General features: G+C 36.7%; 1 protein-coding gene across 1 annotated transcript; it reads right to left on the reverse strand.

Annotated features, from left to right (window-relative positions):
- Positions 1–14,866: 14,866 nt before the first annotated feature.
- On the reverse strand, positions 14,867–15,870 carry LOC127799815 (uncharacterized protein At3g28850-like; the record flags this gene model as incomplete). Its single annotated transcript, XM_052334034.1, is given in 4 exon segments — positions 14,867–15,084; positions 15,087–15,584; positions 15,587–15,840; positions 15,843–15,870. Coding segments are annotated over 4 exon segments (885 nt in total), but the record flags the coding sequence as incomplete, so codon positions are not given.
- Position 15,871: the final 1 nt, after the last annotated feature.

Genomic DNA, 15,871 nt, shown 5'->3' on the forward strand with positions numbered 1-15,871 from the left:
TTGTAGTGTACGGGTGTAGTGAGACTGTTTGATGCTTATTGCAATCATTTGCTTGGAATGTTGGCTTAAAGTGGCTTATTTGAGTTATTCGTTGTTTCTTAGCTAAGTTTTTTTGAAATATTTCAAGCTTGATAAATTTTGATCCGCCCGTTAATATTGAAATTTGATTATACTATTGTGTTTTTGGTTGTACCTATTTCAACCCCAATTTTTTTTCATTTTGTAGAATATAGTTACCGAAAGAGAGGGTGAATTAAGATTTCATCCTTATAAAAAAATTCAAACAAGTTAAAGTTGAAAGTGAATAGAAAATAAAAGATTGTAGCACACCTGAATTTTAGAGTGGTTTGGCCATCTGCCTACTCTACTACATTGACTCTCAACCAATGATTTAGTCAATTCAAACTTACTTTTGGATAGCTTTTGCAACAGGCTCAGTTACAAACCTTTACAACAAATGACTTTTAAAATTGGATTAGTCACAACCAATGCCTTTTTAATCTTTACAATTTCATAATAAAGTGATAGTAAAAGATACAATAAAAGGTTTTAAGATATACAAAAAAATTGAACACTTCTATTGGGTGTACAAAAGATAAATAGATAAGAATGGAAGCACTCTCATTTTCTTTTTCTTTCAAAAATCATAGGCAATGAGACACTTGAAGGCTTTAGAGAATCGTATGGATCAGTTTTTGAATCTCTATTTTTCTTCAAACTTGAACACTTTATATAGTCTTCATGTCTTTAATGCATATTTTGGAATATCTTGAATAAAAGAATGTTCTTTGTGTTTAATTGCCATTTTCTTGTCTCTACAACATCTCACAAGTTAGTTAAAACATCAATTTTCAAGCACAAATTATTTGAAAAGTATCCATCAGCATTTAAGGTTCTGAAAGGTAGAAACTATGTGCATTAAATGCTTTATAACATATATAAATTCAAAAAATGTCAAATATTACTCGATTACAAACATCAGTTTAATCGACTTAGTTATATGTTTACTCGAGTATAGGAAGTTTGTATTCGATTATTTTTCTGATTTACTCGATTATAAAAAGCTTGTACTCGATTAAAATTTTTACGATAGAAAATTGTAAATATTACTTGATTGGAAAACTTAATTCAATCAAGTAAAATTAAACTTTTAGTTGATTACAAATTTAAGTACTTGATTATTTCAAAATACCAAAGACTTAACAACTTTTTGGAGAATAAATACTCAATTATAAATTATATTTACTCTAGTACATTTAAATGATTACTTGATTATAATTTTTAAGTACTTTATTAATTTTGCTCTACCAAAAACTTTCATTATCTACTCGATTTCAAATTTATATTTAGTCGAGTATAAACTTATGCTTAATTGAATACACTATAACTTGTAATTGATTATCTTTTAGACTGAAATAGCTTACTCGATTACAAATGAACCTTACTCGATTAGAAAGGAAAACCTAAGTGAATTGGCTTTCATGCTTATTTTAAATGAGTATAGTACTCGAGTATGGAATAATTTTATTTGATTAAAAAATAGGATACAAAAGGTTACTTGATTACATAAAACTTTATACTCGATTAAGATAATTGAATATCTAATTTGATACATCTAATCGGTATATTATTCGAGTAACATGGATTTGTACTCGATTAAAAAGATCGACATACTCGATTATTTTCTCTACCATATGCTAACTCTAATGCACTCTTTTGATCATTATCATCAACAAATATCTTTTTATTCTCATCAAATCAAAACTTAACAGATGACTCATAAAATTCTTTGAAACTCAAACCTATTTAGATTCGATTTGGTTCAAAGTAGCCTATCCAACTAACGCATCACGTATAACAACCAATTTCAAGCTTGAATAACTCTAAATTCATTAGTCGAAGTTTTGTCAACTCAGATTCCATAAATTCATCATGACCTCATGTATGATACCCAATACTAGGCTCGGCCTAATTTGATCTCATTCGTTCCAATTTTGTGTTCAAAGACAGCTCTATAAGTTAATGAAAAAATGGCCTATTTTTGAATTTTTTTTCTTTTTTCACTTAAGCCCAACCATCGTGGACCTGTGTTTGGCTTTCTTGGGTCCCACTCGTGTTCCAATACTTTGCCAAATTATTGCCAAAGCCCTCCCTTTCGGGTTTAATTTAGATTCTTAGAAAAAAAATAATTAATTAACTAATATTAATTTTTTTAATGCCCAAAAAACTTATAAAATTTTGTCAAGTATTACAGATGGTTTCATCATAGAGCTTGATGGTCGAGATACAAAACCTCTTGGGTGGAACTTTTACCATCATGACCTCATGTACGTCTATTTTTTTTTCTCGATCCATGTCATTTTCTTCTCGAAATACCTAAGGCATCTCTCCTGTAACGTCCTGGTATTTTGGGAGAAAAATAATAATAATGTGTAAATTTGAGAATTGGGAATACTCTATCGAGGATTTATGGTTTTAAGAAATTTGCTTGAGGAATCCTTGAATAACTCGTTAAGGTGTTCTAGGGCCGGCGAGTTTGTACTGGAAAATGACAACATGGGATGTCCATTTGTAGTTTTGTGAAATTGGATGCCAGGTAGTGAATTGGGTAATTAAGATAATTAAATATTTTATTTAGGGGTATTGATGGAATTTCCCATATCCGGTAGTGTACTCATGAAATTAATGTATTTATGGAAAGGGGTATGCCTAAGAATTTGCAAAAGGTTGGAGTGCTAGTGATATTAATATGGTGGAGTGTGTGTTAGTTATTACAAATTATGGGTGTTATGTGCAATTTTTGGAAAGGGCCGCGGGATCACGTTAAATTTAATCAGGGACACATTATAGTTGAAGGTGGTGCTAGCTCAAACGATATGTGCGTGCATGGGGTTGTGGCTGGTCACAGGTTCGAGGCCGTGTAGAGGGAAATACTAGCCTTTTCCAACTAAGGCTAAACCAAAACGACGTCATTTTGGGGTTAGGGCGGTGGTAGCCATGCGTGACCATTGGTGGTGCCACATGGCTGCATCTCAACCTCTTATTTTTGGTCGATTTAACGTCCATTTCAGGCAAAATTCGTGCCAGAGAAATAAAAGAAGAAATTAGGGATGAATGAGGCTCAAGCAGTAGTGGAAATAGGGGGAAAATTTTGGGAGAAATCCAAGAGAAAGCAAGGAAATTTTAGAAATTATTTGGTGACTTAAATGGCCAAATAGGTGGGAAAATTATTGGAAGCCTTTGTACGTTTAAATTATGTGTTTTATACGATGGAAATTAATTATTTTGGGGCCTTGGTTTCACTATTTGTTTGTAAACATAATATTTTGCAACGAGAGTGCAAGGAAGGAGGAAATCAGCTATTTAAAGGCAAGTTCTAAACTCACATAGCCTGTTCTTTAATTCCTAAGCAAGAACCTATTGTTTTGTGTAAACCATCCCCTCATTTACTCTAACTCGGTACTATGTGTTAAATTTGAAAATACACGGGGTAATAATATTATTGCTTGTGAATAGTTGGTGAATTTAGTTGCTGTGGTTTAAGTTAAATAAGAGTTTCCTCACGATATTTACTTCCAACTGTCACGGGGCTTTGTATCGCATTGGTTCCTTAGGAATGATGCTGACCCGATGTGCGGCTAGGTTCTTAGAGAGTTGGGAAGACTCGGTGTGGTTGGCAAATCCTGATGTGTCCACATGATTGGCTTACATGGTTGTTAATGTATTGTAACCTGTACAATCGACCAAACCAACCAAGAGCAAGCATAAAATCGAGAAAAGTAAAGAACACAAGAACACAAAGCTTTTACGTGTTTGGATCAATAGATCCTACTCATTGTAGAGGCTCCGCCTCTAGTCAATCCACTAATAGCTTTCGATTACAACCGGATTACAAGATCACAACAAGAATAAAAACGTATTGCAAATATATCAACTGAAATCAGAAACAGAATACAAGAACAAGTATAGAATCTGTTCTACCGATCTCAAGATCGTGTCAAGAATCTGATCTATCAGTTACACCAAATCTCTCATGCCTCAGGCGATTCAACAACAGAGATTAAAGCAATACAACCTTACCGTGTGATCTTACCAACAAACCAAAGTCAATCGAATGAGAGAAGGATTTACAAGCGAGAGAGAGTCTCACTTTGAAAACGCCAAACTTAGGGTTTCAAGAATGAGAGCAATAGCAGATCTGAACAAATTAGGGCAAGAAACTGCCCTTATATAGCTGCAGCAGGCAAACGGGCTAGGGCAAAATGCATGCAAACAGCACATATTAATTATATGAAAAATACATTTTGAATCATTAATCCTAACAAATTCCACCTTGATTCAAGAATGGATTAATAGTGGACTTGACCAGAGACCTCTACGGAGCACATTGAGCAACAACACAGCTTGCTCAAACTTAAGACCTGGGACCAACTCGACTAATACATGCCTCATTTAAAACAACAGAAACCTCTATCAAGACTTCTATAAACAAGACATCAGGGCTAACACTCAGCCTTCCATTAGACACAAAAATTTCTTAAGGTTCCACCTTAAGACTGACAAATTTCCACCTCAAACTCTACATTATCAGTTTGTTCAGGTAAGTCTAAATCTACAAGGCCATCAAATATTACAAGACCAGGCACACATCAACATCTAGAAACAAGTCCTAGACTGAAACTAGGAACTTAGAACAACTCCCAATAAAGAGACAAAGAAAGCAACTTACAACCCATGGGAATAAAAAACACAGGCATCTATGGGAAACTCTACTCCATATCATAAAACAAGATTTATACAGCCCTCTAGGTTACAAACCTAAACAAATCCATTCATGCCTCACATGCTTAACTCTAACAGCTCTCTTATAACTAATGTGCCCTAGCCTTTTAATGCCTAGACTCCAAGCCTACAAAGCTTCTATACTCTCATAACCATCAATCAGGTTGGCTGATTCTTCTCTAGCTTTATTTTTCTTAAGATCCTTCTTCCTTTTAAAACACTCTTTCCTTAAGTGACCTTCTTTCGTACAGTACCAGCAAGTCTTGGTTGTTAAGTATCCCTTTCTTGACCCCCCCCCCCAGTCATAGGTTTATCCCTAGTGGCATTTCTATCTTCATAACCACTAACCTGCAGTCCCTCTGCAGGACTTGACCTATTATCCTTCTTAACTTCAAGATCCCTAGATTTAAGAGTTGAAAACACATCTTCTAAGGTCAAAGAAGATCTACCATATTTAATTGTTGTTTTAAGATCTTTACAAGCTTCTGGCAAAGAGTTTAACAAAATAATAGCTTGATTCTCATCAGAAATTTTTTCATCAGCATTGGCTAATTCTATTGTAATCACTTTAAATTCATCTAGATTTTCCTCTAGGGTTTTTACAGGGTTCATTTTAAATCCAAACAACTGTTCTTTCAAAAATATTTTATTAGTTAGAGACTTAGCCATATATAAGGACTCCAACTTAGACCATACCTTTGCAGTTGATTCTTCTTCATTTACTTGGTGCAAGACATTGTCTACTAGGCTAAGGATGATCAAGGAAAAATCCATCTCATCCATGTCCTGCCTTTCTTGGGCGGTCATGGAGAGTTTCTTATCCTCCTCCGCATTTATTTCCAACAGAGCCTTCGCATACCAATGTTGGACAAGCACTGCTTTCATCTTTTTCTGCCACATGCTAAAATCACCATGGCCATCAAACTTATCTACTTCCAATTTAGATGGAGCCATATAGAAAAAAATATAAGCAAGCTAAAAAACAGGTTAATCAAGAATCAAACAAGATAAGCTGTCCTATTAGACAAGCTCTAAACCTTTTAGATAAATCAGATTTTAAACACCGATTTTAAAGAAAACAATTTTGGATTTAAAACAAAATCAAGTAATCAATACAATATTAGGCCAAAACAGAACGAAAGACTTATTAGATGATAAACAGAATCAAGAACTTCAGAAAGAGTTAGGGAAAGAAAAATATAGGAATCAAGTAGATTTGAGCATGCCTTAAATAACTCGAGACAAGGAATTTAAGCAACTCAAAATCACACATAGATAATTTACTGAAAAACAATAATGATTATGAAATTAGGGCAAATGAAAAATTCCTTACCCAATCAAAGATCCAAAAAAGATCTTCGTGTTTACCTTAGGATCTGAAACGTTTTGGCCCAGATCTTTAATCCCTAGGGCTCTGATACCACTTGTTAATGTATTGTAACCTGTACAATAGGCCAAAACAACCAAGAACAAGCATAAAACTGAGAAAAGTAAACAACACAAGAACACAAAGCTTTTACATGTTCGAATCAATAGATCCTACTCACGGTAGAGGCTCCACCTCTAGTCAATCCACTAATAGCTTTCCATTACAACTGGATTACAAGATCACAACAAGAATAAAAACGTATTGCAAATACATCAACTGAAATTAGAAACAAAATACAAGAACAAGTATAGAATCTGTCCTACCGATCTCAAGATCGTGTCAAGAATCTGATCTATCAGTTACACCAAATCTTTTATGCCTCAGGCGATTCAACAACAGAGATTAAAGCAATACAACCTTACCGTGTGATCTTACCAAGAAACCGAAGCTAATCGAACGAGAGAAGGATTTACAAACGAGATAGAGTCTCACTTTGAAAACACCGAACTTAGGGTTTCAAGAATGAGAGCAATAGTAGATCTGAACAAATTAGGGCAAGAAACTGCCCTTATATAGCTGCAGCAGGCAAACAGGCTGGGGCAAAATGCATGCAAATAGCACATATTAATTATATGAAAAATACATTTTGAATCATTAATCCTAACAATGGTGATGGCGATGGACTGACCAGCCTCTATTTAACCTTTGGTGTTACCAAATACTCCGAATCAACCAATAAAGTGAATAATGGCAAGCATTGTCTTAATCGTGAAAGGTAGTGGTACTAATATGGATGTCACGTCGAGGTTCAAAACCTAACCCCGGGGGTTACATGAAATATTAAAAATTAATGTGTCAAACTGTGAGTAATGGGGCTAAAGCCTAATGCCATCGGTATGTTGGGAATCATACGAGTATGGGTATGATAATGCATAGTGTTAACTGCGTGTGGCAAACGGCATGGGAAGTTGCATGGTATATATGAAATCATGTTTTCATGCATGACATGATACTTGTGTGCTTATATGTGTATTAAGTAAACTATTTTTACATGACATTATGTGTCCCCTCAACTTTTGAACTAGGGCACTGCTATTGTTGTGCCTAACATCCAGGCAGGATAGGCATGTATTATGCCGAAGAGGGTAGTGTGTGGTCGATGAATATGGGAAGATCTGATATTGAATATGTTATAATTGAGCATATTGACATGTATAAGCCTGTGGGCCCTTTGCATCTCTTGATTATAAGCATGTGTTAGATGTGGAAGGTAATGTAACGGGAAATGGGTTTAATCAAAATGACATGGTTTGATCACATATCTGTTGAACGTGCATGATATATTGATATATGCAGTGGTGCCGTATTATTATTGCACGACGACGTGACCACAAGACGAGAATATCCAACTTTCTATAGACTCGATGAATGATCAAGAAAGCCACGGCTCACCAGACTCGCCTGGGTGCAAGCCAGGATTAGGGATACTCAATGAGTAACCGATGGAGCTACAACTCGATAGAATCACTTGGAGTGAAGCCAAGATGAGGGTGGATGATGGTTAATAGTGTGTTGACATGATATCTTACACATTTATATATGCCATGTGGAGTGTGCATTGTTGCATGTTGTAAGAAAACATAGATATAACCTAGCATCTTCACATATAAATGACGCGTGGTGCGTGAGTAAACGGGTAGGCCATGGCATGTTTATACATATACATTTGGCTTGTAGAGTGCACATTAGAGCATGTAGTGGGAACAATTGTGTTTGTGAAAGTCTGTGCCATAGCGTGGGTGCCAAATGTGGAAAAACATAGCATTATGCATGATGTGACTTGTGACATGGCATGGGGGCGTAATGTGGGTAACATGACATGGTTGAGCATGACATACTTGATTGTGTAACTGTTGAAAGGTATGGCAAGAGCATAAGGTGGTACAGGTGATAGCATAGTCGTCTCTCATGTAATGGGTGTTATATTTTGTCTTGCTTCAGTTCTCTACAGTGCCCTTTTCATTTCAGATATACATGCTGAGCCTTGTGACTCACCTTATTTTTGACATCATTCTAGGTATGAGAGCTGACGTCGAGGACGAGCGTGTAGCGGGTCAATCTTAAGTGGCTACGTGTACAAGGCAATCTCGACCAAAAAGCTCTTTGGGAGTGAATTGTAAGCGAAGGGCCAGATGTTGTAATTAATTAGACTTGATTGTCTGAAGTGTTATGTGCGTGAACTTAGCTCCCGAATTATGTATCTGTTGCTATTTTACTTTCAAAGTTGTAAATTAAAATTGAGGAGATATTCGGGGTGTTACATCTCCTACAAAGTTTCTTCTTCCTAAGTTTGGGAGAAAGTTGAAACCTCACTTTCTAAGTGTTGATAGTTGCACACATTTCCTCAGGAGTTATGAACTATCTTCTTTTATTGGGAATGATGTTCCTCATTTTTGGATGTACACTAATCTTTCTTCTGGGAGTAGCATCACTTTTTATGGGAGTGTCAGCAGCTTTATTCCAAGAGTTGATCATTCACTTTTCATTCTTGTAATGAGGTTTCCTTCCTTCTTGCTTCTCGAGAAAGGTTATTAGCAATTCTATAAAGTGTTGTACCTGGTTCATAAGCTGTGTGAGGTTGGTTACTACCCTAATTGCTAAGGTGCAGTTGGTATAAGATGACTAACATCTAGGCCTCCGTATGGATCAAATTATGTTACTCATATTGAATGGTAATAGGTGCTCGACGAGCTAGGAGGTATGCAACAATGGTGAGTTGTGTAATGACTCAATAGAAGATCATGTTGCCACAGATGGAAAGCACATGCGAATAAAGACTGTTGAAGTCGACCCCATGGTAGGCGCCAAAATGATGATTTTCCAAGGTCAATTTCCACTTGATATATCCAACAACTATGCCTATAATTGGCTTTTCTTAGTCCAGAGATGTTCCTGGCTATTCTAGATTCCAACATTTGTCTGGGACTTACTCGATTGCCAAAGGAAAGGGGACTCAGTCCCCCAGTACATCCTTTACCAATCAAGTTAGTCATTAAATCCAAGACTGAGTAAGGTAATAGTGATGCAATCAATATCCAATTAATGGAGCTGGTGAAGGGCTACAATTGTGTCATGTGGACGATTGGATGTTGACTTGGTAAAGGATTATGATTGCACTACTTGGAGGGTTGGATTTGAATCCAAAAGTCAACTTGGCTATCAAGTGGTGTGGGCTTGGGCCCGAGCTTGTTCTAAGCCTAACTCTTTGAGCCATATTTGTCACTCAGGCTTGATAGGCCTTTAAACCAAATCTAGGCTTTAGGCTCGAATCTCCCTTAAGCAAGGGGTGTTTATGTATTTTCCAAAGGGGTGGGATGTTCTCATTCATTGTTGTAAAAGATGGAAGACATATAAGGGAAAAAGAGGGAATAGGCATTTATATATTTTTAAAATTTTAATTATAATTATTTAAAATTATAGAGAAAAAAGACTCTGAGTTATCTATAAAGTCTAAAAAACAATTATGCCTACTTGGTTAAAAACTAATTTTTTTTTAATTCTAATTTTATAACTAAACATGTCTTACATTTAATTTTCAAAGTCATAACATTTTGTTAGGATTTATGATTCAAAATGTATTATCATTTTAATTGTTATGTGCATTATGTTTGCATTTTGGTATATGCATTTGGGTTTCATCTTACTTACATTTAATTGAAGTTTAAATGTATATATGATCTGTTGATTATTTTGTGGGCTAATAGCCATTGGGCCACGATATGTTTTATGAGCCAAGCCCATTTTCATGTAGCCTATTCGAGTTTGCCTCAGCCTAGCTCAGTTGCCTGCTGCTATTTAAGGGCAGCTTCATGCCCTAATTGCTACAGATCTGCTATTCCTCTCATTCTCTGAAACCCTATGTTTGGCGCACATGAAGTGAGACTCTCTCTCGCTTGTAAATCCTTCTCTTATTCGATTGACTTCGGTTTGTGGTAAGATCACTTGGTAAAGCTGTATTGCTTTAATCTCTGTTGTTGAATCGCCTGAGGCGTGAGAGATTTGGTGTAACTGATAGATCAGATTCTTGACATGATCTTGAGATCGATAGAACATATCCTATACTTGTTCTTGAATTTTCTTTTCTGATTTCATCTTCTGTATTTGCAATACGTTTTTTTTTCTTGTTGTGATCTTGTAATTCGGTTGTAATCGAAAACTATTAGTGGATTGATTAGAGGCGGAGCCTTTGCCGTGAGTAGGATCTTTTGATCCGAACACGTAAAACTTTGTGTTCTTGTGTTCGTTTCTTTTTCTATTTTACTGCGCCTGCTCTTGGTTGGTTTGGCTGATTAAACAGGGTTAATACATTAACAAGTGGTATCAAAGCCCCGTCAAGATCTTGAGGATCGAATACGATATGGTGGATTTGGGAAGAACGAAAGAATGAAAGGGAGGTTTGAGAACTCGAAGGCAGAAAGAAAGTGTTTCGTATCACAGCCTTGAACGATCTGAGGAAAGATCGTGATTCCGACGTGAAGTTTGAAGGGGACATTTGTGCCAGATCCGACCGAAAGCAGTATTGGAAATAGGTAACTTAGATCAGTGTTCGATCTTGATCACCGACTGACTGTAAGTTCACTATTTTTTTCTGATTCGGTGCCTTAATTTTTTCCGCCTTGCTCTGTGTATCGCGATCATATCTATTGTGTGTGTTCTGTGTCTGCGTTTATTTTGATTACTTGCTGATTGAGTTATTACTACAATTAAATGCAAGTTAGATTACAACAAGCATATTAATCTTGAATACTATGCAACGTATGTCTTGAATGCACAATTTTGATCCTCTGATTATTAATCTTGTTCAACTGGTTTGCTGAATTCTTGAGTTTTGTTGTTAGTACCAAGATTAGGGCTAAATTGAACTTCCAGTGAGTGATTCATTGTTTTTTTTTTCAATTGTTAATTTTTTTGTTTTGGCCTAATATTGTATTGATTTCTTGTTTTTGTTTTTAAATCCAAAACTGTCTTTTTCCTTAAAATTAGTGTTTAAATTCTAATTTGTCCCAAAAGGTTTAGAGTGTGTCTGATAGGACTGTTTATCTTGTTTGATTCTTGATTAACCTGTTTTTTGACCTGCTTATAAATCTTTCTATATGGCTCCATCTAAATTGGAAGTAGATAAATTTGATGGCCATGGTGATTTTAGCACGTGGTAGAAAAAGATGAAGGTAGTGCTTGTCCAACACCGGTACGCGAAGGCTCTGGTGGAAATAAAGAAGGAGAAGAATAAGCAACTCTCCATAATTGCCCAAGAAACATAGGACATGGATGAGATGGCTTTTTTCTTGATCATTCTCAGCTTAGCAAACAATGTCTTATGCCAGGTAAATGAAGAAGAATCAACTGCAAATGTATAGTCTAAGTTGGAGTCCTTGTATATGACTAAGTCTCTAACTAATAAAATATTTTTGAAAGAACAATTATTTGGATTTAAAATGAACCCTACAAAAACTCTAGAGGAAAATCTAGATGAATTTAAAGTGATTACAATAGAATTAGCCAATATTGATGAAAACAATTCTGATGAGAATCAAGCTATTATTTTGTTAAACTCTTTGTTATAAAGACCTTAAAACAACAATTAAATATGGTAGATCTTCTTTGACCTTAGAAGATGTGTTGTCAGCTCTTAGATCTAGGGATCTTGAAGTTAAGAGGGATAATAGGTCAAGTCCTGCAGAGGGACTGCATGTTAGTGGTCAAGCAGATAGAAATACCACTAGGGATAAACCTATGCCTGGAGGGTCAAGAAAAGGATCCTCAACAACCAAGACTTGCTGGTACTGTAAGAAAGATGGTCACTTAAGGAAATAGTGTTTCAAAAGGAAGAAAGATCTTGAGAAAAATAAGTATAAAGAAGAATCATCCAACTTGCTTGATGGTTATGAAAATATAGGAGGACTGTAGGTTTGGAGTCTAGGCATGAAAAGGCTAGGGCACATTGGTTATAAGAGAGCTATTAGAGTTAAGCATGTTAGGCAGGAATGGATTTGTTTAGGTTTGCAACCTAGAGGGCTGTATGAATCTTATTTTTTGGTATGGGGTAGAGGTTCCCATAAATGCCTATGTTTTGATTCCCATGGGTTGTAAGTTGTTTTCTCTGTCTCTTTATTGGAAGTTGTTCCGAGTTCTTGTTTTCGTTTAGGACCTGTTTTTAAATTCTGATGTAGGTTTAGATGTTGATGTGTGCCTGGTCTTGTAATATTTGATGGCCTTGTAGAATTAGACGTACCTAAACAAACTCATAGTGTAGAGTTTGATGGTGGAAATATGTCATCCTTAAGATGGAACCTAAGGAAATTTCTGTGTCTAATGGAAGGCTAAGTGTTAGCCCTGATGTCTTGCTTATAGAAGTCTTAAGAGAGGTTTTGGTATCTGTAGTAAGGCATGTGTTAGTCGAGTCTGTCTCGAGTCTTAAGTTTGAGCAAATTGTGTCGTTGCTCAATGTGCTCATGTTGTAGTTGGGAGAGTTTGTAGAGGTCTCTGGTCAAGTCCACTATTAATTCATTCTTGAATCAAGGTGGAATTTGTTAGGATTTATGATTCAAAATGTGTTATCATTTTAATTGTTATGTGCATTCTGTTTGCATTTTGATATATGCATTTGGGTTTCATCTTACTTACATTTAAATTGAAATTTAAATATATATATATGATCTGCTGATTATTTTATGGGCCAATAACCATTGGGTAGAGATATGTTTTATAAGCCAAGCCCATTTTCATGTGGCCCATGCGAGTTTGCCTCAGCCCAGCTCATTGCCTGCTACTATTTAAGGGCAGCTTCATGCCTAATTGCTACAGATATACTATTCCTCTCATTCTCTAAAACCCTATGTTTGGCGCACATGAAGTGAGACTCTCTCTCGCTTGTAAATCCTTCTCTTGTTCGATTGACTTCTGTATGTGGTAAGATCACTTAGTAAGGTTGTATTGCTTTAATCTCTATTGTTGAATCGCCTGAGGCGTGAAAGATTTGGTATAACTGATAGATCAGATTCTTGACATGATTTTGAGATCAGTAGAACATATCCTATACTTGTTCTTGTATTTTCTTTTCTGATTTCAGTTTATGTATTTGCAATACATTTTTTATTCTTGTTGTGATCTTATAATCCGATTGTAATCGAAAGTTATTAGTGAATTGACTAAAGGCAAAGTCTCTGCCGTGAGTAGGATCTTTTAATCCAAACACGTAAAACTTTGTGTTCTTGTGTTCGTTTCTTTTCTATTTTACCGTGTTTGCTCTTGGTTGGTTTAGTCGATTAAACAGGGTTAATACATTAACACATTCATTTTTAGAAAATTTAGAATATAGCAAAATGAATGATTTTGAAATCATTGTATAAAGGCCAAAAAAAAAAAAAAATGAATTTTCAATTCTAATAATAAAAAAGGTAGCCATTTAATAAAAATTAAAAATAAAAAAATAAAAAAATATATTTGTTATCACTAAACAGGTCCCTGGAGTCGGTGTTATTTGTAAGATGTAAAGAGACACATACTTTGGGTGGATCAAAGAGGCGTATTAGATTGTAATATATACGATGAATGGATTATGGATGTATTGTTTAATAATAATAATAGAAACTAGAAGGCCCCGAAAAACAGGTTGACCGTGTTGAACTAGCAAGCAATATAGTGACTTTAGACTGGGTCACCAGCCTCTGCCCGGTTGACTGGAGCCTTAATTCCTTCACCTAATTTGCTTGAAAGGCTCTTTCTTTGTCCATCTCTTCCCATTAATTTAGCGATTCAAACCCATCAACCTCGCCCATTTTCATACACAGACAGAGACAGCCCCGGTTTCCAGACGCCATATTCATTCCATTCCTACTCTTCTTCTGCCATTCAATTATACATAATATATATATAATAATGAAAAAGAGTGATTTAGTACAACAATTTGTTATAGTACAATAAAATCTGAATCGTCAATTTTATAAGGAAATGAATAGCGAACGTTTCAACTCTCCCTTGAATTTGGTCCCGTGAAGGTGGGGAGTTGCATGCCAGTTGCCTCGGGGAACAATTCACCTGCTGTTTGACCTAAGTTTTTTTTTTTTTTTTTTTTGGGGGGGGGGTGGGGGGGTGAAGTTATGTATTTATAGATATAGAACATAAACTTTTATTAATATGATTGACAAAAAATGGTGACACTTTCTTGTGAAAATATGATGATTATTATTATATGTCATGAAACATGATATATAGTATTACAAAAGTGAAAGTGATTTGAATTTGTACATGCAGGAATGAGACAGGGGGAGTTAAATTAGCCCCAAAAATAAAAAAACTTATCGAACAGAATTGGATGGATGGATGATACTCATTTTACTCATACACACCACTGCGCCAATCTAGTTAGGCCTTACTCATTCACACCACTGCAATCCGCTGTGGCGGCAGTAAAGTGCCAGTCTGTCCCACGGCATAGCATGGTTAGTTTTAAGTAGTAAATTATATTTAAAGATGTGGATTTGACTTATGGCAGTCATAATGTGAGAATTTATACCTCTTATGGAGTGGCTCTTTGTGGCACCATGCATTGTGCCTCCTACCTAATGCGATATAGTATATCGTGATTAACCCCTGCCACGTGCATGAACTAGTGTGTAAAGACGAGAAAATTTCACTTTTTGCACCCAAGTAAAGTGCCAATCTAGTTAGGCCATGAGATCACTGGATACAAGCAGCATATGGATAAAAACCAGAAACAAATAAGGATCGAAGAAGAAAGAAAGAAGGTTCTGAAATCTTCCATCTGATCAATCACAGCAAATAGGGCAGCGGATGATCCCATTTTCATTGCAATATGGGCATCTTTGGAAGCCATATTCACTCCCACGATCACATTCTTCTTCTTCTTCTTCTTTTCTTCTTCTTCTTCTTCTTCTTCGTAGAAGATCTTGCAGCTCCCTGAACACGTCTCGCATGGCACAAACCTTATATCACCACACGCCTCACACACGCCGGCGCCAGCGCCGCCGTCATCCACCATTTCGCAGCAATCCAGCAGCTTCTCGAGCTGGCCCTCCTCGTGCATCCGCCGGATTTCCTCAGCCCCGCCGATGTAGTTTTTCCCCAGGAACACCCTCGGCAAGCCGCCGCTGGCGAACCCACCTCCCAGAAGCTCTCTTAGCTCCTCCTTGAACCCCGAATGCATCGAAACGTCTCTCTCGTCGACTCGCACGCCGGTCCCTTTCAGAATCACCCGAACATGGCAACAATCCTCGTATGTTTTCCTCACCCCTCGCAGGCTTGTGTAGTACAAAATTACCCTCTCTTTATTCAACTTCCCAGTGTCGCCCTTGAACTTCTTCTCGTCCTCCAATGGCGAGACACTTCCGGCGATGGTCGGCTGGTTTTCGATGTCCGTGGATTGACGCGAAACGGGCTCGCCGGAGGGAGCTCTTCGAGGACTTCCCTGAAAGTGGAAATGACCTCGGGATCAAACTCTGAGATTATAGACGTTGCATTTGAATTTGAGGTCGACTGATCATTATCATCCATCTCAAGCCAGATTTGCTTCGGCAGTGAGTTGCCATTGGGAGCAAGATGAAAGGAAAAGCTTCGGAAATTGTGGGCAGGGCGAAGAGGGCTAATGTCTTCGAGACCGTCCATCAATCCCAGGCGTTGATCGTTTCCGGCTCACCGGGC

The sequence above is a fragment of the Diospyros lotus genome, chromosome 4 (genome assembly GCF_014633365.1).
Source record: "Diospyros lotus cultivar Yz01 chromosome 4, ASM1463336v1, whole genome shotgun sequence".
In the NCBI taxonomy this organism is placed as follows: domain Eukaryota; kingdom Viridiplantae; phylum Streptophyta; class Magnoliopsida; order Ericales; family Ebenaceae; genus Diospyros; species Diospyros lotus.